Source organism: Aulonocara stuartgranti (assembly GCF_965226115.1).
Source record: "Aulonocara stuartgranti genome assembly, chromosome: 19".
Classification (NCBI taxonomy): Eukaryota; Metazoa; Chordata; class Actinopteri; order Cichliformes; family Cichlidae; genus Aulonocara; species Aulonocara stuartgranti.
In genome coordinates, this window is record NC_138955.1 from 12,545,395 (window position 1) to 12,572,726 (window position 27,332).

General features: G+C 41.0%; 2 protein-coding genes across 2 annotated transcripts; one reads left to right on the forward strand and one right to left on the reverse strand.

Moving 5' to 3' along the window:
• On the forward strand, positions 1-13,583 carry LOC309694981 (putative carboxypeptidase X1). Its single transcript, XM_082515304.1, has 13 exons — positions 1-396; positions 1,222-1,331; positions 3,332-3,471; positions 3,654-3,738; positions 5,020-5,170; positions 5,302-5,387; positions 5,529-5,652; positions 6,366-6,562; positions 8,479-8,658; positions 11,013-11,307; positions 12,142-12,281; positions 12,367-12,469; positions 12,840-13,583. Exons 1-13 carry the CDS (start codon positions 72-74, stop codon positions 13,160-13,162), a joined length of 2,259 nt encoding a protein of 752 aa, XP_082371430.1. The 5' UTR covers positions 1-71; the 3' UTR covers positions 13,163-13,583.
• Positions 13,584-17,350: 3,767 nt separating this feature from the next.
• wdr32 (WD repeat domain 32) lies at positions 17,351-26,949 on the reverse strand. The gene is made up of 7 exons (XM_082515879.1): positions 26,107-26,949; positions 25,301-25,414; positions 23,375-23,572; positions 22,520-22,722; positions 22,304-22,384; positions 22,074-22,219; positions 17,351-21,709 (listed from the first exon to the last, which is right to left on the reverse strand). Exons 1-7 carry the CDS (start codon positions 26,592-26,594, stop codon positions 21,338-21,340), a joined length of 1,602 nt encoding a protein of 533 aa, XP_082372005.1. The 5' UTR covers positions 26,595-26,949; the 3' UTR covers positions 17,351-21,337.
• Positions 26,950-27,332: the final 383 nt, after the last annotated feature.

Here is a 27,332-nt window from a genome sequence, read left to right on the forward strand (position 1 = left end):
TCTGGCTCTGTCATCTCATAAACCAAAGGGGAATTTTTCCCCCTCACTCTTCTCCAGCAACAAAGACCAGGATGGAAAAGTCATTGTGCATGCTGCCTGCAGTGCTTTTTCTGGGACTTTTGACACACAGTGCTGCAGCACTGATAAACACCCCAGCACCGACTAAGAGTTATGCATTAATCAACTACACAACAACAACAAGGCCAACTCTGAATTGGACCGAGGCTGTGAAGGGCGAGAGCAGGGACGGAACGACTCCAGCAACAGCAGAGCCAGACATTTTCACCACCACTGTCAGAGACAAACAGCTGGACACCACGGACACCAGCAAAGAAAGAAACAAGAAAGAGAAAGACCCAAGAGACCGCAAGACTGAAGATGACAAATCGAAACTGGGTAGGAAAAAAATTACCCATTTAGTCTGATTTTTGCATGAAGCTGTGTTATGAGCTCCAGTATTAACTCCATATTAATTAAAGAGGCAATTAAATTGTGATACCTACCTTTTTAAAACCTTTAACACAAATCAAGCTGTAAAAGTAGATGGAGATAATTATTGCTATTATTATATTATATTTACAATCATAGAAGGTCAAAAAAATCCCAGTAAAGTTAGTTTGAAGTTTAGTTTTAGCTTAGCTTAGCTTTTAAAAATCTCTTCTCAGTCAGTCACTTAAAGGAATATGTATTTCAGCTATACACAGCTGTATAACACTGTTTAGCATTTGTTACTGCTTGTAATACTTGCTGTTGCTCATTATGTTGGATTTAGCTGTTTTGACCTGCTTGTGACTGATGTGAATGTTATTAGTTGTTCCCTAAACCACAGAATCCCCTGCAGCTGTAGCTCTCACCTCCCTGATCTGCTGAACATTTGACTTTTCTGCACTTTGTCTCAAATTACATCCAAAGCCTCCACTATTTCCAATATCTGCAGCTTCCTCTACTCCCCGAAACAAGCAGAGCAGGGGGAGGAGGAGGTGAGGGGCCTCCAAACTTCCACAGAACTGGCTCAAGATGATCAGAGATATTTCACATAACAGCTTGGAGCTCGTTTTACATCTGGCATTTGTTTGCTTACTCAGACAAACCACAAAGAGAGAGAAAGGTTAACCCTTCCGCTGTCAATCTCAGAGCTGCTTCTGCAGAGGATCAACATGTGGAGACAGAAACCCAGAGAAGATCTTATCGCGTGATGATTCACTTTTGTTTTCCGCGCAGACTGTCCTCCCCTTGGCCTGGAGTCCCTGCGAGTTGATGACAGCCAGATTCAAGCTTCGTCCTACCAGCGGTCGGGGCTGGGTCCTCACAGGGGGAGGCTGAATATCCAGGTCAGTGGGTCAGAGGCTATTACAGACACTCATCTCTCAGCATTTTGGAAAGCATTGTTAAATTTTATTAACATAAACAAACTGCACACATTTTTTTAAAAACTTGGCCCCTTTGAAAATCAAATAAAGAAATACAACCTAAAATTACCTTTATTAGTTAATTTAGATTGACTGCTGCTTCAAAGACATGAATTTGAATGGATTAAATTTGATGAATCAAGCAGAACCAACTGAATACTATTTTGTTATGTTTCAAATGTTGTGTGTGTGTGAATCTCCAGTTTCTATGCAAAGCGTATTAAAAACAGTTAAAAAAAAAATTCTTCTGTCAACGTGCAAAATCTACAGATGTTTAATTTATCACCATAGTGAAGAGAAACGTCACCATAAAGGTCCAGGAAAAACGACAGTTACTTTTTGTCACGGTTAGAATTACTTTACTTGAGACTCAGATTAATGTGGAATAAAGGATTTGGTCCAAAATGACAAGAAAGTCCACTGGGATGTTGTAATACATTATTAAATGTCTGGTGCTTTGAAGTTGTTGTTTTTTTTTGGGGGGGGGGGGGGGGGGGGTTCTATTCAATTAACTAGAAATTTATTCTCGCTTTGTTAGGTTCTCTTGTTCAACTGTTTGTTAATGCAAATATCTCATTAACCTATAATATGGCAGCGTCTGAGTGCATTTAGGATGCACAGATGGTCAAGATGGCCTGATGAAGTTCAAACTGAACATCAAAATGGGGAAGAAAGGTGATATAAGTGACTTTGAATGTGACATAGTTATTGGTGCCAAATGGTCTGTGCATTTCAGAAACTGCTGATGTACTGGGATTTACCCACACAAGCACCTATCGGGTTTACACAGGATGGTCTGAAAAACATCAGAAAATATCCAGTGAGCTTCAGTTATCTGGGAGAAAATGCTTTGTTGGTGTCAGAGGTCAGAGGAGACTAGCCAGACTGCTTTGAGCTGATAGGAAGGCAGCCGTAACTCAAATAATCTTTCAGAATAGCATCTCTGAATGCACAACAAGTCGAGCCTTGAAGCTACAGCAGCAGAAGACCCACTAGATGCAAATGCTATTGGCTAAGAACAGGAAACTAAGGCCACAATTCACCAAAATTAGAAAACAGAAATTTGGAAAGACACTGCTTCATTTAAAAAGTCTTGAACATTCTTTCTTGAACATAAAAATGAGTTCACTGTACTCAAATACTCTACGTAATCACCAGAGCCCTACTCAACAGAGCACCTTTGGGATGCAGCTGAAAAGGGATATTCACATTGAGAATGTGCAGCTGACAAATCTGCAGCCACTGTGTGTGATGCCATCATGTCAATGTGGAGCAAAATCTTAGAGACATGTTTCTAGTACCTTGATAAATCGGTGAGGAAATAATGTATTTCTGTAATAAAGTGGCAAGTAAAGTAAGTGTGTATTTCTATTAAAAGTAGAGAAGCTGAGTTGGTTCAGCCAAAATCAATCCACCATTTCGTTGTACATGTACAATAACAATAAAGGGCTATTCTATTCTATTCTATTCTATTCTATTCTATAATCAGATATCTCGACTAATTTGATCTCATAATGGGATTAGCCATTCCTTTCAAGTTGTCATATTTAACTTAAATACTTATTTCTAGTGTTTATTACAGGAACTATAAATTATAAAGTATCCACCCTTTAACTTAGCAGGCTCATTAGCCAATAAAATAAAATCGATTCATTGTTTCTTCCAAGAAAAAAATGTACAAAAATTAAATAAAATAATCTGATGAATGCAGAGCCAGAGGTGTTTATCACTGCAGCCGTCCACTCCTCTTGTTCTGCGGTCCAAAATCTTGAGTCTGGAGTCTGAAAGTAATCATTTCAAAATTAGGTCAGCACTCTTATGCAATGCTTTACAAGAAGGCCAAACCTCAAGTTTTCAGGGAGTGTTTCTTGGATTCTTTGAGACGTGCGTTTTTCTTTTTTTCTCTTCCTTTTTTTCCCAAGTCTGGCATTGAGGATGGAGATCTGTATGATGGAGCTTGGTGTGCCGAGTATAAGGACCGGCACCAGTGGCTCGAGGTGGATGCCCTTCATCTCACTCTGTTTACTGGAGTCATTCTGCAAGGGCGAAACTCCATCTGGAGGTCAGGTAGTATCAGGATTAAAGCTGAAAATCAAAATAATTTGTTAGCATTATGGACATTAGCTCTTCATTGAACATACTGTCTAAAGCAAAGATGGAGTGCTGTGGTATTCTTTGGCTGCCCGCTGCAATGAGCTCACTGAAAAAATATATGTTTGTTTTCCTTTTTGGTCTATGTCTTAGTTGGGACTGGGTCGAAACCTACAAAGTTCAGCTGAGTAATGACTCTGTAACCTGGCATACCTCCATGAACGGGACGCAGGAAGCGGTGAGAACTACTTCTTCTATTCTGCGATTTAAGGAACATAGATGGAAAACAGATTTTGAAGTTTCTCTGCCAAAGTGAAATATAGACTGTAAACCAAAACCTTAAGTATTGGTGCAGATTAGAGAGGACTCAGAGTGAAACAAATACAGTACGGCAAAAACTGAAATTCGGGGGTGGCCTTTAACTCATTATAACACACTATATAAACAAACTAAAGTACATAATTGATCAATGTTCCAGCATGCAGTGTGTACAAAGAAATTTAAGGTTTGACTGAAAACTGCAGTTCAAACTCTTTTTTTGCCTGACGTCACATATTTTGGAAAGTCCAAGCTCTTTCCAAGGAAATGAAGGCAAGACAAAAGTTTTCCACTTCATTTTAAAGCCATTGCTAACTCTGCCAAGAAGGTCATGTTTTCAGCTATATTTGTGTTGTAATCATTAGCACAGTGGGCCGAGCAGGCAAACCATCTGCCAAAAGGCAACTGCAGAATCAAACTCAGGCCCACTTCCTGCATGTTCTTCCTCCACTGTCCTGTCACCCCACGATTCAAGAGCTTGTAGCACCTATTTTAGCAGCAACGACTTGAATTGTTTTGTCTACAACTTTATCAGTCTCTCACATCGTTGTGGAGGAATTTTGGCGCACTAGTCTTTATAATCTTGTTGCAGTTCACTGAAGTTTGCCTTCTTAAGCTCTGGACTTTCACTGTTGCATTGCAACACCATCTTTTTCAGCTATTCTTTTGTAGATTTGCTGTGATTTTCTTGGGGTCATTTTCCTTTTGCATGACCCAATTTCAGCCAAGTTTTAGCTGTCCAACAGATGGACTCACATTTGTCTCTACAATACTTTGGTATACAGAGGAATCCGTGGTCGACTCAATGAGTGTAAGGTACCCAGGTCTCGTGGCTGCATAACAAGCCCAAATTATAACCACCGCACCACCGTGCTTGACAGTTGGTATGAGGTGTTTGTGCCGATACGCTGTTTAGTTTTCTCCAAACGTAGCACTGTGCATTTTGGCCAAACATCCCATCTCTTCAAAGGACATTGTTCCAGATGCCTTGTGGTTGTTCTGAGGCAATTTTGCACACATAAGCTGTGGTGGCATGTTATTTTTAGAATTAAGTTCTTTGGAAATGGCCTAATAAACATCGTAAATAAAACCTGATAAGGCCAGATTACTATTATGTTATCCTTATATACAAAACCTTAGGGTCTGCTATCTTTTTTCCATGACTCCACAAACTTATATGAACTCACATTGAATTGTGCAGCTATTTGAAGGAAACCAGAATCCTGAGACGCCGGTTCTTGGGCTCCTTCCTGTTCCCACCGTTGCCCGTTTCATCCGCATCAACCCACAGACCTGGTACTCCAACGGGACCGTCTGCCTCAGGGCTGAAATACTTGGCTGCCGTGTTCACGGTAGGAAAAAAAAACAGTAGTCGAGAGGGACACAGCATTTACTGTGGATGTTCAAATGCATTAAGATGTTGACCTCCGAAAGTCAATTAAAAGAAAATATGTAACTGGAAACATCTGCTACTTTCTTTAAGATCCATCTGACATTTACTCAGCACATGAATCAGGATCCAAGGATGCTCTGGACTTTAGACACCACAACTACAAAGAGATGAGAAAGGTTAGGAAAGTTACAGGATGAGTGGCTTTCCCATAAACACCAGGGTTTTTACTCATGCTCTTAACGGTTTGCAGATTTGGTAAAAGTTCAGCTTTAACCCTTTTAAGCCTTACACTCCAGCGTGTTTTCTGAACCCTGAAGCTCATGAAGTCTGTGACGGAGGAGTGTCCCGACATCACCCGCGTCTACACTATAGGGAGGAGCTACATGGGCCTCAAACTCTACGTTATGGAGATCTCAGATAACCCGGGCAAACACGAAATCGGTAAGACTTGAAGATATTGGAATGAAACTTTCTGGTTTGTCATATTTCTCAAGTTACCCAGAGTTTCGCAGCTCAGAGGTGCAGTTCAATGTCCACCATTGTTTATACAGCCTGATTTCTGCAGCAGCCCCACACAGGGAGGCAGGGGTCCTGAGGAGAAGGCCTCTCTTGTATAAACAAATGATTTTATTTCTTTGAACCATTGCCATTAGATACAGGCTTGGGTTTAAATGTGATCTGTGGCCACTCAACATCTGCCAGCAAGATTAGTAAAATCAAGTATGGTACAGCTTGTCTTTGTTTCTTAAGAGAAATGCCATAAACACGTTTCAAAATCACTTTGCTCCCAGGCACTTTGCTCTTATGCGTCAGCAGCTGTTTAATTGATTTCATGGAGTAGTGATCAGTGCCAAGTCTCAGAGAAAACACTGAGGCCTTGAACATATTTTATTTTTGTGGTAAAAGCCCAGACTTCAGGTCTTTGGAGTCATGTACTTAGAAATGCCTGGCGCCAAACTGTTGCCTAACACAGACTGCTTTATCTGAGCAATTAAATGTCCTCCTAGTGTGCTGCTGAGCTTTAGAAAACAAAAATAAACTTAAAATCTTAGATAATGTTTAATATGACCTCCTTTTAGAAGTGCCCCAGTCAGTTCTTCCACATTGTTTTATTCCTTGGCATGTAAAGTGGCTCTAAATTTTCCTCTTGGCAGGGGAACCTGAGTTTCGCTACGTGGCAGGGATGCATGGAAATGAAGCTCTTGGTCGAGAGCTTGTCCTAAACCTCATGCAGTATATGTGCAAAGAATACAAAAAGGGCAACCAGCGTATTGTACGGCTGGTCACCGAGACGCGAATCCACCTCCTGCCTTCCATGAACCCAGATGGATATGAGGAGGCTTATGTGAAGGTGGGTAAATCTTAATTAGGCTCATGTCTTGTTCTTTAAAAAAAAAAAAAAAAAAAAAAAAAATATATATATATATGTATATATATATATATATATATATATATATATATATATATATATATATATATATATATTAGGGGTGCAACGATATTCGTATCGATATTGAACCGTTCGATACAGTGCTTTCGGTTCGGTACGCATATGTATGAACAATACAACATTTGTAATTTATTTTATCAACTTTCCTTCTGACGATGCTGTCTGTGTTGAGCGCTCAGTGAATCTGCTTTCGACTACTCCGCCTAGGCTGCACTGTCGAGCGCAGATCCACTGAGCGCTCAACACAGACAGCATAGTCAGGAGGAAGAGCGCAGGGCAAGCTAGCGAGACAGAAGTTAAGCTCTCCTTGCAAGATGGACCTCCCCCACCCTCATTCAGATCTGGCGTTTGGAATTATTTTGGTTTTCATGTGACGTATGACCCTGAAGGTAAGCGAGTCATGGACTAAAGTAAAACAGTATGTTGGATGTGCCATGCAATGCTTAATTACATTGATGTGAACTAGTGTGTTAGCGCAGTTAGCTCGTTAACGTGTTGGCCGTCTAGCCCCATGCACGGGCGATCGGCGGTAGCTCGTTAACGGAGATTTGCCGTGTTGTGGCGTTAAGGTCATTTCAACGAGATTAACCTGAAAGCACTAGTGGGAACACAACGAATATGACTGCACATTTATGCCGACATCATCCTAGTGCAAAGACAAAAACAACAAGCATGCTACTAACTTTAGCCGAGTCATTTAGACAGCTGTTAGCACGTGATTCTCCTTATGCTGCTGAGAATATAGCCCAGAAGAAGCGGATAGTATAGCTTTTATTTTGGAAAGAGACATTTCTCTGTAATAAACTCTCTTTTCCAAAGATGAGTGATTCCTCAATCAGATACAGGGCTTGCAAAATCGCTAGCCCGACGTCCCGGAGCTAGCGATCTTTCCAGTCGGGCTACCAAAATCTATCTCTTCCCTGCCTGTCGGGCTATTGTAGGAAAAATATATGTCAATGCTTTTGCATTCTTTCAGAAATGTAGCTGGGTAATTATGTCATTGGCATCGGTGAGCCACTGTCAATATGTGACATATTGAAATCTCGTTTGAATTTGCGCTTGTTTTTTTGCTTTCACTTTGCAATGACAGCACTGATCTGTGAGTGATGATAATTTGTGCACCAATTCCTCTGACATCGTCTTATTAATCGTTAGCTTACTATGCAAACATGACAAGTGAAATCTCCCGCAGCAAGCTTAAACATGTGAGAGGTTGATCGCGCAGAGAATTGCTGAGCTTATGTGAGTCCGTGTGTAAAAGTAGCAGTATATATATTTTAGTTCTGCTGAGCCAAATAAGACAGGTCGGGGTGAAGAAGTGACAGCCAAAGAAAAGCTTACCACAAAACGGAGAAGTTATGACAAATGAGACTATAAGGCAAAAAGAAAGTGCAGCTTTATGGTTTCATGGACAAAATAATTTCTGTGGCTGCAATATGATGAGCTAAATAACCAGGGCTGCACATAAGTGGTCCACAGGTGCGCATTCGCTGTCAAAATAAAAAACGCGCACAAGGGTTAGGGTTAAATTTAAAAACTGTACTTTTGAGTTAAAATATATATTTATAATTTTAATAAATGACAAATTAAAAAGGCATGAACATTTTTTTGTATCGAAAAAATATCGAACCGTGACTCCAAAGTATCGAACCGAACCGAACCGTGAATTTTGTGTATCGTTGCACCCCTAATATATATATATATATATATATATATATATATATATATATATATATATATATATATATATATATGTGTATATGTGTATATATATTCTCTTTAATAATCCCCACATTATACTTGTTAATGTGGTGCAGGGTTCAGAACTGTCTGGATGGGCTGAGGGACGATACAGCTTTGAAGGAATCGACCTGAATCATAACTTCCCAGACCTGAACAACATTATGTGGGACACCGAAGAAAAAGCAGCAGATAAATCCAAAGTGCCCAACCACTACATCCCCATCCCAGAATACTACACCAAAGAAGACGCCACAGTAAGGAAATGCATCTCATTTGTGCATTTGAAAAATTCATTTCATTGGCACCACCTGGAGGCTATTTTAACATTGACAGGAAATAGAAACTAAAGCATTAGAATTGACTACAATGTTACAATGCTCACTGTTTTGTTCTCACGAAGGTCGTGAGAAAGAGCAGCTTTAGTCAGCTTTAGTCGGCGTGCCATTATTTTCATTTCATTGACATGCAAAGGCTCAGATCAGGAAATCATTTCAGAGCCAAGAAACTAGATTTCCTGAAAGCCTGAGGATTGTCACTCAGTGTCTGGTGACAGTGTTCAAGGCAAACACAGGCTGAAATCCTGCTTAATGACAGAAAAAGATCACCAGATCTATATACAAGCTTTTCTTTGGTGAATTTCTTCTTGGGTGTGTTTTGTTATTAAAAAGGGTATTTATTTAACTGCATCATATGGGTTAGGATTATTAATCCTGCCATCTGTGTTTTATTCTGAAAATCTTTCCAGTGTCTGATTATTTCACCTGAGAACTGTACTTAAGTACCAGTTTTAGGAGCTAGGCTTAGTGTTTCCACTTGTTTGCTTCGTTGTTAGAAGTTTGACTTTGTGACATTTCAGGGTTCAGTATTGTCTTCCCTCCTTCTTCACATACATCTGACAACAGAATTTACTTCACAAAAACAGGGCTCCTCCACGTTTAAAATGTCTGCGAGTTGTTAGATGTTTCATCAGTGTAAGCAGTGCATAGATCTAATGAGAAATTGCTCGTTTTATCAGACATTAAAGTTGTTGAATGGAAAACAAATGAGAAAAAGGTATATGTTAAAAACCTGTTCAAGATCAAGTCCACAAAAGTTCACAAAAAAAAGAACAAAAGCAAGTTTTTCTGTGCAACATTTAGAATTTTCCTCTCCTTCTTTACTCCATTAACTCTCTGACTAGAGCCCGACCAATACTGGACTTTTAAATCAATTTTGAATTAATATTAATCAATATTGATACAGACTTTTTTGTGTAGAGACACTCCTGGCCATCAATTTGCAGGTTGCACAAGGTTGCACATATGCAGATTACAGTCTTTGCCATGTTGGCTTTACAATTATTAGTCAAGATCATGCTAGAAAAACAGGAAAAGAACTTTAAAGTGCATATAGAAAAGATTTTCCAAAAAGTTGCTCTCACTAATGGCAAACACGCAGTCGCTGATCACACGTCAGAAGTGGCTTACAGAAGTTACACAACTGATTTATGAAGTTATACTAGAGTGCGTCCCGGGTGTCATGAAGACAATCCCACCACAACGTTATGTCTAAGAACATATATTTCTTATAATTGCTCATCAGTGAAACACAATGACTTTAAACACTTTAAAAAAATCTTTAGACCCTCTTACTCTCAGGAGAGAGGTCTGGGAAAGTGATTTTATAGAGAACTGATTGGTCAATAGGAGGTGATTTCATACCCGTTGATCTCTAACCTGCAACACAACCTCATGTGGAGCAGGTTGGGTTTGCAGTTTAAGTTACCGTGGCAATAAAATCAGAAAGTAGTGATCCATCGTCATAGTACTGAAACCCCAAGGTCAACCCTGAAGTTACCCAGATAAGGTGAAATCTTGCTTCATCGTTTTGGACGCCATAACGTAGCAACTCTGCTCAGACCAGCTGGTTTTTGGATTTGTAGTATTTACATGATGCCAGCAGGAAAGGAGCGCCTTGCCTCTAATCTTTAAATTTTCATCTAATCTTTATTCATTGATTTTTAAACACCAACAGTGTTAGATCAGCAAATAGCTAATATTGGCCTAATATCAGTCAGACTGTATCTGGCAGTGTCTTCCATGAACAAAGAAAGTAGTCCAAAACAAAAGCATCGCACACTCCGTAACAGGAAAACAGGGTCAGTTAACAAATCAGGGAATTAGAAACATCTGGGCAACGAGGCACAGGTCAAACTAATCACGATAACAAAACAGAGGACATAAAACTAAATGCAAAACACAGGAGACAACTAACTAGAAAACTAAAACAGGAAATAACTAAACAGGGAAACTTGGACATCACAGTAAACTTAACATAAAGGAAAAAACCCAATGAACCTAAGACTCTCATACACACAGTAACTGCAACTAAGAATGCTAAAGAAATAGAAAAGCATGCTAAGAATCAAATATAAAGTCAAAGAGAAATATGATAATGCGCTGTAGTAAAAGACAAATAACCTAATAAAATAATATGTTTTCACCTTTTTTTCTTTACTTTTAATACTGCAGCTTTTTATTTTTTGAATACTGCATGCCTTTTTACTTTTAACAATTAATTTTTTTGCAGATTCACATGCTTAAACTAAACTCCTTCTACCTCTGCCCAGGTTGCACCAGAGACACGTGCGGTCATCAGCTGGATGCAGGACATTCCCTTTGTGCTCAGCGCCAACCTCCATGGTGGAGAGCTTGTTGTTACCTATCCCTTCGACTGCACCCGTGACTGGGCGCCACAGGAAGACACGCCAACAGCAGACAACGCCTTCTTTCGCTGGCTGGCCTCGGTCTATGCCTCGACTAACCTGGTGATGGCCAACCCGGACCGACGTATCTGCCACTACGAGGAATTTCAGTCACATAACAACATCATCAACGGCGGAGCCTGGCACACGGTTCCTGGCAGTGAGTTTCATCAGTCTGTTCTGAGCATGATTTCCGCCATCTGAGACTCATCAGACCCAAAAAATGCTGCATCGTCCTCTTCAGAGGATGTTGTGTGATTTCAGTTAGTGTTACAAAACAAGAGAGCAGATTGAAACACTTAAAAACATTTACTACCAATGTGCAAACATCCTGTCAAATTACATGTCCCTTAAATTAAACTAGGCTCCAGTACATATCAAATTTTAATCTTGCTATAATTTGCAAGCTTAAAAAATACATCAGAACGAGATCGCGGATACAAGCGGCAGAAATGAGCTTCCTCCGAAGGGTGGCTGGCCTCTCCCTTAGAGATAGGGTGAGAAGTTCGGCCATCCGGGAGGGGCTCAGAGTAGAGCAGCTGCTGCTCCACATCGAAAGGAGCCAGCTGAGGTGGTTCGGGCATCTGACAAGGATGCCCCCTGGGCGCCTCCTGGGTGAGGTGCTCCAGGCATGTCCCACCGGGAGGAGGCCCCGGGGCAGACCCAGGACACGCTGGAGAGATTATATCTCTCGGCTGGCCTGGGAACGCCTTGGTATTCCCCCGGATAAGCTGGAGGAGGTGGCTGGGGAGAGGGAGGTCTGGGCCTCTTTGCTTAGGCTGCTGCCCCCGCGACCCGGCCCCGGACAAAGCGGATGAAAATGGATGGATGGATGGAAAAAATACATCAATATTTAACCAAGTTAATCAATGACAGATGTCATATTTCTCTCTATTCAAGGATCAAATTCAGTTCTTTTTCCCCTTAAACCTATAAATTGCACGACTGTTTCACTCAGTATTCACTGTGTTTTCTGTGCCTGCCTTTCCTGCAGGTATGAACGACTTCAGTTACCTGCACACCAACTGCTTCGAGGTGACAGTGGAGCTGTCCTGTGATAAGTTTCCTCATGTTAGTGAACTCCCCATCGAGTGGGAGAACAATAAGGAGTCTCTGCTGGTTTACATGGAGCAGGTAAACCTGTTCAAAGAAAATGGTACAAGTTATCACGTGGTTTTCAAAGCAGTGGCTCACACGGCAGCATTTTCTCCTCTCTCAGGTTCACAGAGGCATCAAAGGTGTGGTCAGGGACAAGCTCACCAAAAAAGGAATAGCAGATGCTATAATCAAGGTGGAGGACCATGACCATGACATCCGATCAGGTCAGCCAGTTGATTTTCTTTCTAATGAGCAGGGTGTTAAAGTAAAAAGTGTCAAACTACAACCATCAAATGCATCTTTGTTTTAGCTGTATTTCTGTGTATACCAAGTTAACAGCCTGTAACCAAACACACCGAAAGAACAATTTTGACAATTGCTGTATTTGAACTGTTGTAAATGACTTACTGACCTGTAATCCGTCAAACATATCTCTGATATCAAGCCATTTGGAGCCCCAAAGAACATTTTCGTCACAAGATAGAAGCTGCAATCAGTTTTTGGCAAAATTATTAATTTATCTTCTACAGATGCATTAACCAGTACAACCAGAAACTTAGATTAAAATTCTGCAAACCTCATTTTTTTCTGTAGCCACTGATGGGGACTACTGGCGTCTTCTGAACCCAGGCGAGTACAAGGTGATCGTTTGGGCCGTGGGTTACTTCCCATCCATGCGTCGGTGCAATGTCGGCATGGAACCAAATCCCACCATCTGTGACTTCATCCTCACCAAAACACCCATCCAGAGGCTGAAGGAGATCAGGGCCAAAGGGGGGAAGATCCCGCAGGATCTTCAGCTGCGTCTTCGTGCTTTGAGGCTCCGAAAGCTACGGGCTAGCACCAAGGCAATCAACCGCCGCAGGGAGGGTCAGCGGATGAGAAGAGCTCGGTCCTCTCAAGCCTGGAAAGCATGAGAGGAGATGGGAGAACGGGTTCATGAACTGTCCTCTGGGAAAATTACATTTCTGCTGTTAAAGGAGCTTACCTGGTTAACAAAAAGTATTTCTCAGATATCAAAACATGCAGACCGTTTTATGTCTCTGACACTGTTCTCAGTTTGGGGACCCTTCAGGCTATGACAGGCACATAAACTCTTGGGGACAATGTTATTGCAGAACAGGTTTTTAAATTGGTTCAAGTATCCTTAAAAGTTACGCAAAGAGTTCCTAAATTGTGAATTTACCGTTTTTTTTTTTCTTTTGTACATTAACTAAGGTGAGGATTTCCGTGTCAGCTGGTCTGATGTCATAAATTTTCTAAAAGTGTTTTTTTTTTATTTTTTAGTTTGGTTGTCTGACTAAAGTCCAACTGGACCAATAAAGTTAAATAACTGTGTTATCCAGTGTATTTAATCTGAACCTAAGGTTAACAGAAGTGAACAGATGAAAGAAACTGCCATTGGTTGCAATCTGAAAGTGAGGACATGAGATGAGTGGAAGGATGAAAAAGAGGGAAATCTGCGTGGCACGTGGACAAACCTCAAATCAAATGAGCTTTATTTGTATAGCACGTTTAAAAGACATCAAGCGTTGGCTAAAGTGCTGAACAGACGCACAATGTAGTCAAAATAAAAGAAAGAATTCAAATAAATGAGAGAAAAAATTTATTTTCACTGTGAACATCTAAATAAAGCCTGTGGCTAGACACCAATCCAGCCCACTGAATGGCTTAAGTTTCATAAATACATCTGTTTTAATGCTTAAATACTGCCATGCCCATTCATACTACACCAAATTAGATAACCAATAGACAAACAATAAATGTCTATCTACTACAAACATTTCTGCAAAAAGGATTTTTTATGTCTTTTAATAAAAACTTTGTTTTATTAATTACAGTCTGGCCAAAGAGTTATCACAACTTTGTCTGCAATTGTACACATTTAATTCTTGCAACTTAAGCCCAAAGAATCATGCAGACCAAAGTTATCACAGCTAATTAGAACTAGATGTGAAAACCCTCCCAAAACAAAACAAATTTAAGACCTTTGAAAAATATCAAAGTAAAATGATTTCTTGAACTTAAAAAAATAAAAATAAAATAAAAATATAAAGATTATAGATTATGTAACTATCTGTTAGTATTGTCGAAATCTGCTAACAACATGCCTAATTATTCACTGACAGGTGCTTTTATTGAGACTCTGCACATCTGCAAGATTGAACATCAACTGTTTTTATTATAACACCTGTACGGATTTTCCTATATCTTGCCTTTGACATATGCCCTCCATCCATAAAAAATATTTAAGAAAAGCTAAAACTGAAACTAATAAAACATACATATATATATATATAAAAAAAAAAAAAACACCCAGCACGCCCCTGCGGGCGGTTTATCCTTCAAGCTCGGGTCCTCTACCAGAGGCCTGGGAGCTTGAGGGTCCTGCGCAGTATCTTAGCTGTTCCCAGGACTGCGCTCTTCTGGACAGAGATCTCCGATGTTTTTCCCGGGATCTGCTGGAGCCACTCGCCTAGCTTGGGAGTCACCGCACCTAGTGCTCCGATTACCACGGGGACCACCGTTACCTTCACCCTCCACATCCTCTCGAGCTCTTCTCTGAGCCCTTGGTATTTCTCCAGCTTCTCGTGTTCCTTCTTCCTGATATTGCTGTCATTCGGAACCGCTACATCGATCACTACGGCCGTCTTCTTCTGTTTGTCTACCACCACTATGTCCGGTTGGTTAGCCACCACCATTTTGTCCGTCTGTATCTGGAAGTCCCACAGGATCTTAGCTCGGTCATTCTCCACCACCCTTGGGGGCATCTCCCATTTTGACCTCGGGACTTCTAGGTTATACTCGGCACAGATGTTCCTGTAACCCCGGCGGAAGGGGCTACATACATAGGATGAGGGACCTATGGATATATATATATATATATATATATATATATATAAAAATAAATGAAATTACACATCTTGCCCTGTGGTAGCTCAGATAGGCTAACATCTGTACAATATAGAGCAGGGGTATAAACATAAGGCCCAGGGGGCAGAAACACCCCAGCAAAGAATCTAATATGTCCAACTGGATGGCTCTTGGAAAATCTGAAGGAGGGGATAGATTTTGGACTTTAACTGTATTTTCATAAGATTTACAGTTTTTCCCACTGATAAACACCCCCTGCAAGTCAAGTAATAATGTGATGTAGGGTGTTTCAGGTGCAACCAAAGTCTTTCATTTTCAGGCCAATCATGTACCTGTGTAAACATGTTTCTGCCACTGACAGAAAAAAAATGACAGACTGTACATATGTACGTGAGATCCTTTGCTACTACTGTTGCAATTCCTACATGTATTTTTGGCTGGATTATCTTCTTTTCTGAAGTAGTCAGAAATTGCATTGCTCGTCCTCCTGTGTATTTACAGCACCGTGAAAAAGTCTTGACTCTTCATTTTCAGTCTAGTCCTTATTAGAGATGGACCGATCCGATATTAGTATCGGTATCGGTCCGATACTGACCTAAATTACTGGATCGGATATCGGAGAAAAATAAAAAATGTAATCCGATCCATTAAATATCACGAAAGCACCTCACAAAACTTGCAACACGCCATAACTCACCTCAGAACGTTAGCACGTCGGAGCAGTATGCATCACGTGATAGAGCGGCTGTGGCATGCGGGACCTGTCGGTGGTCTGGATAGCATTTGGAGCTTCGCTAGCAACCCGGCATTTCATCTCCGACAAAGTTATCCCCGAGAGAAGTAAAGCAAGTGTGTAAGTCCATCTCTGAATGTTTGTAAAGCATTCCTGCGTTAAGCTTAACAAAGACTGCCTCTTCTTGCTGCTACTCCAATCATGAAACTGCTTAACGATCAGCTGATCGGCTTTTCTGTCGGGAGTACTCTCTCTTGTTTGCTTTTGGCCCACTTTGCACCAGAAAGAGGAAACCAGGGGCTGAACAACAGCAGCACGTTTAAGCTCTATAAGCTGTTGTTAGAATTTATTTAATATTACTTTCTACTCGAGGATCTTTTTCTACGTAGCTGACGCTGGTAACTGTGCAGGGGCGGATCTAGCAAAGTTTAGCCAGGGGGGCCGATAGGGCATTAACAGGGAAAAGGGGGCACAAAGACATACTTTTCTTTCTTATTCTCATTTAAAATGTCTAGCTTTTAATAAATAATTATCTGACAGCCAAAGTTTTAATTTGATGCAAAATGAATAGAAGTCCATTACTGTATATAGTAACTATTAAGTCTAATATATATATATATATATATATATATATATATATATATATATATATATATATATATATATATATATACCCTAGTAAGCTATAGTACTTTTTCCTTTGTGAAGGTACCATCTGTGCAGTCTGCAATTTTGTTGAAGAAAGATGTTGAATCTATTTAATATTTCTTGAAAAATAATTGATTTCTGTGCATTTTTTTTTCCACACTGCATCAAATTAAGGTTGATTACGTCGATTAAGCATCATGAGGTGGAGCGTGAGGGGTGGTTCCCTATTTTTTATTTATTTATTTTTGTTGTTGCTGGGAGTTGGAACCCTATTAGTTAGGTTGCTTAATATATATGCTAAGTACTCTTTAAAATACCAGAATAGGGAGGATGGTGTAGGTTTAAGTTTATTAGATTGATCAGTATTGCTGAACTATGAAATATTTTTTTTGGATACAGGTATAACAGAATAGCTTTAGTGTAGTTGTTGTTTTAAACTTGAGTATGAACTTATACAAAATGCAGCAAGATATTTAAAAAAGTTTTGTTGATTAAAAAACACTATATCGGATTCATATCGGTATCGGCAGATATCCAAATTTATGATATCGGTATCGGACATAAAAAAGTGGTATCGTGCCATCTCTAGTCCTTATATGATGTGATTGAATGAATAGGATTCTTCTCCCCTTTAGATAATCTTTAATTGACTCACCAGATCATAAAAATAAAAACCATTTCTTCCTTTAACTTGCTAATCCTCCCATGAGGAAAGTCATTCTCAGAGTTGGGACTGCAACAGATGCGAAAGAGTTTGACTGACATATAGAGAAGAAATTCTAAAGACAATTTAAAAATAAATCAATAAATGAAGAGAAAATTAACAATAAAGGACCCAAACACAGAGCAGTCAGCAGTGAAAAAGAAGCTAAGTTTTTATTTCTGATAAGTACCATTTTTAGTATCGCTGTCAGGATTACTTACTCTGTGTAACCAGGTAGGAAACAACAGTGCATCTACCCTTCCCCCTCCCCAGCTGTGATCGCCACAAATACTGGGAGCATTCCTTTAACCCACAGCTGAAAACAGGTTAAAAACCCAGAACCGGAGCAATAAAGCAACAAAGAAATTCCTAAAAATGAACCCGGTGTTTAGTTACTATACCTGAAGTGAAAATGGCAGATAAGACACTTTTCCTCAAAGAGCTCGTGAGTATAATAAGTGAAATAAAAGCAGCGGTGAATACACAGCATCCTTTAACCATCAGTTCAGTCAGTTCATTTTAAAGTAGCTGTTTACAGAAGAAATGTCTACTTTTTTTAAAATGTCAGTAATCCGAGAAATTAAATAATTTTAAGGGAAAGAAAGACGACAGAGCTGAAGGTGAAATGGACTCCGTTTGCAACATACTGAAAACACATTTTGAGCATGTAACTGAGGTACAAAGTGTTAAAAGCATCTTTTCTCATTGCTTGCAGGACCATACAGTGAGCTAGAATCTAAGACTCCACCTGTGTTATCACCTCAAACCCAAATGAAGTTAAATGTTATCACGCACTTTTCCCCCCAACATTTTGTGGCACTGAGTTGAGACCAGAAAAGAAGAAATAATAGCACTCACAATTAATATAAAGTTACCCCTAACAGCCAGTTTGCATTAGATTAGCACAAAGTGGAAACAATTGGAAGCAGCTAGCCCAGCTTTCTCTAACAGAATTAAATGTTATCCACTGGCACACTGAGTAGCCAAGGGAGACAGAAGTGCTAATTAATAATCTTCCCAGTGATTATGCTAATCTTACCACTGGCTTTATAAAGGTTTTTGAGGTCATATGCAAGGCGCTCGTTGTCAGCCAAATTGGACGAGATACAATCACCATTCAGGACAGGAAGAAAATGTGTATTTCCCCCAACAGTTGGTGAGCGGTTGCATGCTGTTGCTAGGTAAAAATCTGCCTCAAAGAGGGTCCTACTGCAAAATCTCAGAGTGCTTTGGTCGCTCTCAAATTGCCAGGGCTGGATGTTCTCTTCGTGGAAGACACCGACTTGTCTGCAAACACTCGCCAACTACTAGTCAAGCAAAAAAGTGCAAAACAAACCAGAAACGCTACAAAACCAGAAAGTTTTGGAGCGTGGGTTGGAAAAATGCAAACTTTTACTTGGTGAACATTTTGTTAAACTAGCAGTCAGACTAGTTGGTGAGTGTTTGCAGATAAGTTGCTGCTTGATGCAAACTCCATGCAACCACAGGAATCTGGTAGCAATCAAAGCAATCACACGGAGGGCTTTTTCTTTTGGGGGGGGGGGGGGGGGGGAATAATTGGGGGGTTTTAACAACCGATTTCACAGGTGTCGCCATCAGCTTCTATCTAAAACTTGTAAATGACAGACAGTCAAGGACAGTGTCCAAAACTTGTGTCCAAGACTCATCCAAGATGGCAAACAAGTAGAGCTGGTAGTCACATGACTGTAAAACCCTGAATATTTGGAGTGATTAGCCAGCATTTTAACATTTTGTGACTGTAGGGGGTGCTGCTGCACTCTTATCTTTGCAGTATTTTTTTTTTAACATTAAGGTTTAGAGACACAGGTTCAGAATTTAGAGCATCTAAACACTGTCAAATATACACCACTAAATACTGAGTGTTCAATATATCCATAAAGCAACAGTTCCCCCTTTAATACCAAAGGCATGAATGTAGTTCCATCTCAACACCCCACCAGATGTGAATGAGACACTTCCCAAAAGATAGATAGAAGAGAAGATATTTCCAAATCCACAAATAGATACCCACTTTTAGCTCACGGCAGAGAAGTCCAAGTAAAAAAGAAAGAAAGAAAAACAAACAGAAACAAAACATTTGGCATCTAAGAGCTCAACATAGAGTCTCACATAAATAAGAAAGAAGAATTATCTTAAGAGGCTGGTATGCATAGTAGTATACGCTTCTGTCTTTTTTTCTTTTTTTTTTTGTTTCCCTAACAGCAAGTTTCCATCTACTCTGCAGTCAGTCAGTATGTACTGTAGCCAGTATACATTACAGTTGTAACAATCAGGCATGTGCTTACAGCAGCTATACAAAACACAAAAGCATGGCTCTTACCAGAACAGTCAAAGCAATTTGCTCCTTTAAAGAGGAGAAAAGCCTTGCTTATCAACTGTATGCTAACACAAGCAAACGTGAAACACTAGGTGTGACAAAACAGTGTGGATTAGCACTGTCCAAAACCCAAAAAAAACTTAGGTTCAGGGGTAGAAAAAGCACAATTTCATCTTGCAAATGTTAAATAAAGAATGTAAAGAATCTTTCTCAGTCAAAAAGTGAACATGCCACTGATAAAATAAAAAGGCCGGCAATATTCTACAGCAAGCATTAATGAAACAGCTTATTTGTCTGTCTCCAGCTGTCTGACAGCTCCAATGCAGTCAAAAACATTAGAAACACATTAGTTAGCCTCACTATTTGAACATAGATACTGAGGCTAACTGTAAATACGTTTAGTGCACCATTCTGTTTGAGTAACACTGGAGGGGAAAAAAGTGAAAAAGAAAAAAGTAAGTCAGATGAAAATATTTTAAAGAGTTGCATTCTCAGATGAAACGATGTAGATGCTGCGAGACGCAGGCAGGGTTGGGAAGCCAGAGCAGCGTGCTCGATGTGGAAAATCTATAATAATGCCAGCAATGTTTAAGGGAAAAATACTTAACTGCTACTACATTTTCATTTTTACAAAGAGTGGGTGTGGAAAAATCTGAAAATGAGACACCGACAGCAGCTGGACTTCAGCAGTTTCCACTTACAGGAAATGAAAAGTGACTCCAATGTATCTACTCTTAAAGTAGCCTCAGTGACTGTGAGAATAGCATCAAACATCGTGCTACAAGTAGTGCCATAATTCATACACCAATAAAACCACTTTAAAAAAACACTATCAAAGACCATGAAGGCAGAAACAGGGTGGAGACAGAAAACGTACTTGAAGTCAGGGGTCAAAGTTCAGATTGTATGAGCAGAGAAGCAGCACCTGTGGAGAAAAGGCATGAGCAGAGCAGCAGCGAGCGACACGATGTGCAGCAGAGGACGCTGAATTGAGACGACCAGCGACAGACGAAAGCGCCCGTTCCTTACTCGTCCCTTTAGGATTCATGTCCGCTTGCATCCTTAGTGTTTTTGTCCTGAGACAGCAACATCTGGGTGTGCCGAGTCTCAACAAAATCAAAGTTTTTTACTGCTATAGAGAATGAATCGTTAATATGAAAACGAGCTTGTCCTTCACTGATGCCACGTTGCGCCACTGTCTCTGAGGAGAAAAGTAAAACCCAACTGATCTTTCTTGCACTGCCTTTTTTTCTTCTTAAAGTTCAGGGTCAGTGAGGTTTCCATCCACTGCTGCAGTCTGGCCACCGGTCCACAGCTCAAGTCTTCTCCGTTCTTCTCCCATGTCAATGGCTAGCAGCTGACACTTACAATCCAAACTAACTTTGCCTGCTTAGCTGCTGCAGACCTGGGTCAAGAAGTACTTTTAGGGTTTGTTTCTTTAGTTTATCGGAAAAAGATTCAGACAAACAGATGCCGGGAATCCGATTTAGGATTGCTACACGTTTTTTTCTCCTTTTTAGAGTTTTTGACAACTTTTCCTTTAATGTTTCCGACAGAAGCTAAGCATATTTCTCAGTAGCTAAACAATCTGTAAACACATAATGGCAAAACAGTAAAAATCAAAGCGATTAAGTAGCTGCACTAAACTTGGGCAATGCAAGGTTTTTATAGATTTGTGTGTGATTATGAATAAATTAATGCTTCTTTGATATATTCTCAGACTTGCTGTGCATAAACCCTAATCAGTACTTCTTCACTGAGGTCTGCGACACTTCTTTCTTCAACAGCACCGGATGCTAAAACTTGGGCTGGTAAAGGGCCACACGCCCACTGAGGCACCCCGAGGCCAGCTGGCAGTGTGTTGGGGAGAACTTTGTGGTGAGCACTACGTCACTGTGCGAGTAGATGGAGCGTATCTCCCTGAGGCAGCTGGTCTGGATGGGCAGGCAGTCGACCAGCTCGCCGCAGCGCTCGTCGAAGGCCAGGAGGCGTACGCCGTAGCCGTAAGGGGAGCAGATGAGCCGTCCATCTGGGCTGAAGCACAGCTCCTTGATGTAGCCCCGCCCCACGTTGGCCTCCTCGATGTAGTGGGTAAGGCGGAGGGAGCAACGGGGGGAGACCAGCGGGCGAGTGGGTGCTCCCTCCTGGAACTCATACACACACGTCCACTGAAGAGAGAAAGGCAGTGAGAAAACAGACATACAAGTGATGCAGTTTAATACCAGATGATTAAATACGCAATCGCATCAGCGTCATCACTGGAAATACAGCCTTTAGTGGCCTTTTACTTGTAAGCTGCTTAAAAGTATGACACTGCACTTCAGTTCTACAAGAAAAGTGGTCAAATATACAGCCAGAATTACGCTTGTTAATGGCTAACAAAACTTTTAGAGGGAACAAATATTAGTGAAGGCGTATTTTAGCCTGTGTAGATTACAGAAATAGCTTGAAGAGGGATCTTGGTGGTTTAAGGCATTTTAATAAACAAAAATGTGATTATGTCAGCTTCATGCACCGCTCCATGTTTCTCACCTCTTGGTCATCCGTGTTGCTGGAGCATCGGATGAGTGTGGCCCAGCCTTTGGGATGGAGCTGCAGGGAGGTGATGCAGTTCCCTCTGTCCCTCTCGCCGGGGATCTCTGGAGTTAACACCTCCAGACTGTTTCTGGGAGACAGCCCTACGAGCGCAGTTTTTCATAACATTAAAGACAAAACCTCATGTGTCAGTAGTTTATCCCTTCTATATCATGATTCGCCCTGACCTTCTCTATGAGGGTGGAGCTTGCTGGAGTCATTTCCCTGGCGAGGAGTACAAGCGGATCTGGACGTTGATGTGCCTCCATCTACAAAATCATAAAAGGCATTTATAGTTTTTTTTTTTTTAAATAAACACCAACCTAACGCGAACAATCCAGCTGATAAACATGAAGGAACATGAGCAAAACACTTCATTAATTTCCGAATGAGCCTGATCTGACCTGAGCTGAGGGGAGTCCGTCGTGCTCGCAGCATTCGGTAGCTGCCCACCTCTAGGGACTGGGTGAGGTCCAGGTCATGGAGGATGAGCAAGTACCCTGAGGAAGTAGAAATGAGCATCTTGGAACAGTCAGGTGTCAGGCGCATCCTCATTAAGTAGCGAGTGTGGAAAAACTTTTTGTGTGGGCAGCCATCCTCTGTAAACCTATAAATGCAGAGGAGTAATTAAGGTTTAACAGACAGTTAGATTACAATATCTTATAAAACCCTTCCTGTATAGATCAGCCTTGGTGCAGACCCTCAGTTCCATTTCCTCAAATCAGCTGTTCTAGCTCCTGCTCCCTCCCTTTATCCCAGCTTTCTGATTGGTTGCCCTTTGCATACAGAAAGGTCGACCAGCAGGTGGTTTGGGCTTCTGTGGTCTAATATCACAGACGTAATATGATTATCTCAGCCAAAGCTGTATCCTGGAGATGATCATATTAGAGCTATCCACCCACATTAATATCGCATAGATCTGAGACCGGGAAAAACTGACTGAAAGATTTAGTGCAGTGCGAAACCCGAGGTTTTAGCTCATGACTGAAATCAGTATTTGAAATTTTTGTCATTTTTGTATAACATGTAGTAACATATATGAAACTAAATAACTAACTAACTAAATTAAAGCATTTTGATTGAAAGCCAAAAGAAACAAAATCCAGATCACAATAAGATAACCTGGGCATGTTGAAATTGGTTTGAAGTACAGGCCACTTCTAATAAGGATATACTTTATTTTCACCATAACTGCACATGGCACAGAGACACAACGAGCACATGGACGTAAAATAAACACACCGTAGACAATGGCTAACCTGTTAGTGTCCCATGTGATGACATTACCATCGAAGCCAGACGTGACAAGGAGACGAGTGTTGGTGTCATACTCGATGTTCTTCACCCAGCTGGCATGCCCGTGCAATGAGCAAACCTTTGAGTTAAGCTTACGCAGATCCCATAATGCAATTGTGGTGTCGTCGGAGCAGGTGGCAAACAAACGATTGTCCAAAAACCTACAGGGAGAGAAACACAGATTTAGGAAACCCAGTGGATAGTAATTTCGACACAGGTTGACCAATCTGGGGCGCTTCCCTACGCTGCCATCCTCGTGAAGATCTGTGAGGACACTGTGAGGAGCGAGAAGAGAGCTATTCTACACAGAAGTCTTTTATCAAGTGGGATGATGTACAAATGCCACATCTCTGTAAGAACCTGATGCCACTAAAATGAAACTACAGTCCTGTGGAAAAGAAAATACACCCTGCTCCAATTCTATGGCTTTACATATTAGGTGAAAATAAAATTCTGGTTCCTAGCAGGTTCTCTTTAAATACAACTTCCACTGAAGAACAATACATGACACATTACACTGCATCATTACTTATTTAACAGAAACTAAACCAACATGCAAAAGCAGTTGTGTGAAAATCTAAGTACGCCCAATAATTGAGTAGCTTGAAGAACCACCTTTGGCAGCAATAACGTGATGTTCTCACATTCTGTACGACTTTTTCAGTCTCTCACATTGTTGTGGAGGAATTCTGGCCCACTCTTCTTTACAACGTTGCTTCACTTTATTGCTGTGCTTTGGATCTTTGTCCTGTTACATAATCCAATTTCAGCCAAGCTTTAATTGTCAGACAGATGGCCTCACATTTGACTCTTGAATAGTCTGGTATACAAAACAGTCCACGGTCAACTCCGTGACTGCGAAACAAGCCTAAAACATCAGCCCTCCACAACCACGTTGACAGCTGCTGTGAGGCGCTTTCTCTAAACGTGAGCGTGTGTATTATGGCCAAACATCTCTGCTTGGGTCTCTTCTGTCTTAAGGGGGATTGTTCCAGAAGCTTTGCAATTTGCTCAGGTGTTGGTTTGCAGATCTAAGCTGTGCTTATATGTTCTTTTTAGGGAGAAGAGGCTTTCTCCTGACAACCCTTCCAAACAAGCCATAAGTGTTCACTACAGTCCTGTCATAAACTTTAATATTAAACACACTAAAGGAGGCCTTAGAGCCTTGGCTGTCTTTAATATTTTTCTTTTGTGAATAATATTTGTCACGCTTTGAATATATTTTTCACACAATTTGAAGTCCATCATTCTGCAATGATGGACTTCAAATTGTTTGGAAATGGCCTCATAACCCTTCTCAGATGGATGGACAACAACAGCTGCTTCTCTAAGATCACTGCTTTTGTCTTTCCTCCTGGGGTTTGTTTTAAGACAGTCCTGACTTTCCAAAGCTGCAAAATGACAAAACGTCTGCGCTTATAGAGGTGCTCACACTTGCTAATTATCTATTAAAGAAGCGCATTTCATTGGCTGCTACATACCTGCTCAATTTCTATGGAAGCTGCAAATATGTACTTTGTTTTTCCACACACTGCTTCAGCATTTTGGCTTAATTTTTTTCATATAAATAAAGGCAATGGATGATATGTGTTGTTGTTCAACTAAGGTTGTACTGAAATGCGGAAGGATTTCTTATTTGGCACCTTCAGCTCTTCCATCCAACATCTCTTTCTTGCATCCTCACAGCGAGAGCTCAGACCCAATAAAATGCATCCAAGTAGTTTTTATTAGCCTCTGCATGTCATACTTGATTTAAAGACTCATGCTGTAATAGAGACTGTTTATTATGTTTTATTACCTTAACCCACAGGTCTCTTGCTCCCTTTTACTGAGCTACAGACCCAATTTGTAAAACCTTTCCCCAGAGATTCAAGATTAGAATAATGCACCTTATGTTGTTGACACAGTCCTCATGGGCCTCCGTCAGGGTTTTGATGTGTCTGGATGAGATTGGATCAAACAGCAGGACCTCAGTCTGCTCACAGGCCACAGTCAGCACAGACCTAATCAGAAGAAAAAAAACAGTTGATCTCTTTGTCCATGTGCGACAAGATGTTATGCAGCAGCAAACGAAAGCATAAGGGGGAAAAGGAGAATATTTTCTCGGTTTATAGGCAATCTAATAAGTAGACAGGATGAATTTTACTTGCATTGACGCTACACTACTCATTGCGTTTTTGCTATAATAATGAGTCACAACAATGTTACTAAAACTGCACAACAAGAATAGGTAAAATTGAAAAAAATTCAAGCGTCAAATGCAGACACAGGTCAAAGTATTGAGTATTGACGAGTATTGTGCACAGCAGCGCTATCACGGTACAGCCAGGACAGGAAGTGTGAGCCCACAAAACAAATGTGACCCAGACTGGCCACAGCTTGACCTGGTTTGTCTGCAGGATTTGTTTCTTACATCTGCTGTCTCTTGGCTTAAGTCCGAGAAGTGCTCACTAGTTGTACAAGACGTTGGAGGTTACATTTTGAGGATATTAAGAACGTACTGTTAAATCATCAGTGAACAAACTGATGGGGTTTGTCTGGAAACTATTTATTATGTCATCAATAAACACCGAGTGAGTGTGTGTGAGCTGAAGTAGGTAGGTGAGGACGAATGTGGCTTTTAAATTCAAGCTTTTAACGCACAAATATCGGGAAATCTCTCAACTTCACACCCTAAAACGCAGACAAACCTTACCCGTCCGGGGAGTACTCCAGGTTAAACACGGCTCCATGGGTCTGAGTGCCCAGGTTAACTGACTCTACAGCCGGATTCATAGAGCGGTACAAGCTTGTCATTGTCCTGAAGTTATCCCGAGCTGGGTCCACAAACACCCCTCGTCTTATAGTCCTGCTCTGCAACCAAGAAAACAGGCTAGCACCCCTGAAGCTGTCAGTGTCGGAGCCACCACCAGTGTCGGAGCTACCATCAGTGCACTTCTTCAGCGGTGCGACGGCCGGTCTGGAGCGGGGCTCTCGCTCCGCCAATACGGGAGACCCCGCGATAGGAGCCACTAGACCCTCGCTGCTCGCGGGGGGTGAAGGAGAAACTCTCCGAGCGATGTCATCTTCCTCATCCGAATCGTCAATGTCAGGGTCTTCCTCTTTGTCGGAGACGGTGCCGCCGTTGGGCCTGTCCCGCGACTCGTCGGCGTCCTCGCTGTCGCTCTGGTGCTCCGAGCTCATTGTAGCTTCTCCAGCGTCCGCACAGACGTTTGCGGTTCGGGGTGCAGGGTCTCGAAAAGTAGGCTGGCCCGGTCACCTAATGAACGCGAACCCGCTGCTTCCTTCACTCTTTTAAGAATCCATTGCAGAGCATTTTAGGTGCATAGGTTACGGTGGGCAAATTTTATTTTGTTGCTAGGTTTGCCAGCGCCTTAACGCCTCCCGTTAAACCACACACATGTTAGCTTACATTTCACCGGAAGATGATGATTACACTTCAAAATAAAAGCACAAATAGCCTTTAAAACTCTACGCGTGTGTCTTACATAAAGCAAAACACAATATAAGTATTGTTTATTACTCCTAAACCGTGCTTCTACTCATTTTTAGCGAAATAAGACACGTACAAATAATCCCGTTTTCTTGAGTACAAACGCCGAGCTGAAACATCCAGGCGGAAGATCCGTGCTTCTTTCACATAACTTGTTTTGTTCGCACCAAAACAAACGCAAACAATGACGTAGTTCCGTTTCCTTTCCCTAGCAGATTGCTTGCTGCCATCTGCTGAATAAGTGGATTTGCTATGTGACAATAGTTAACCACAAATTCATTTATGAATATGACAATATAAATGCGCAAGACTGAAATCTTTAAGGTGTAAATAGCGCAGGAAGATCAACAAAACAAACACTGTCATAAAAAGGTAACAACAATAATAACAGTGATAATAATACATCAAGTCAAAAGTCTTGAGCCAAT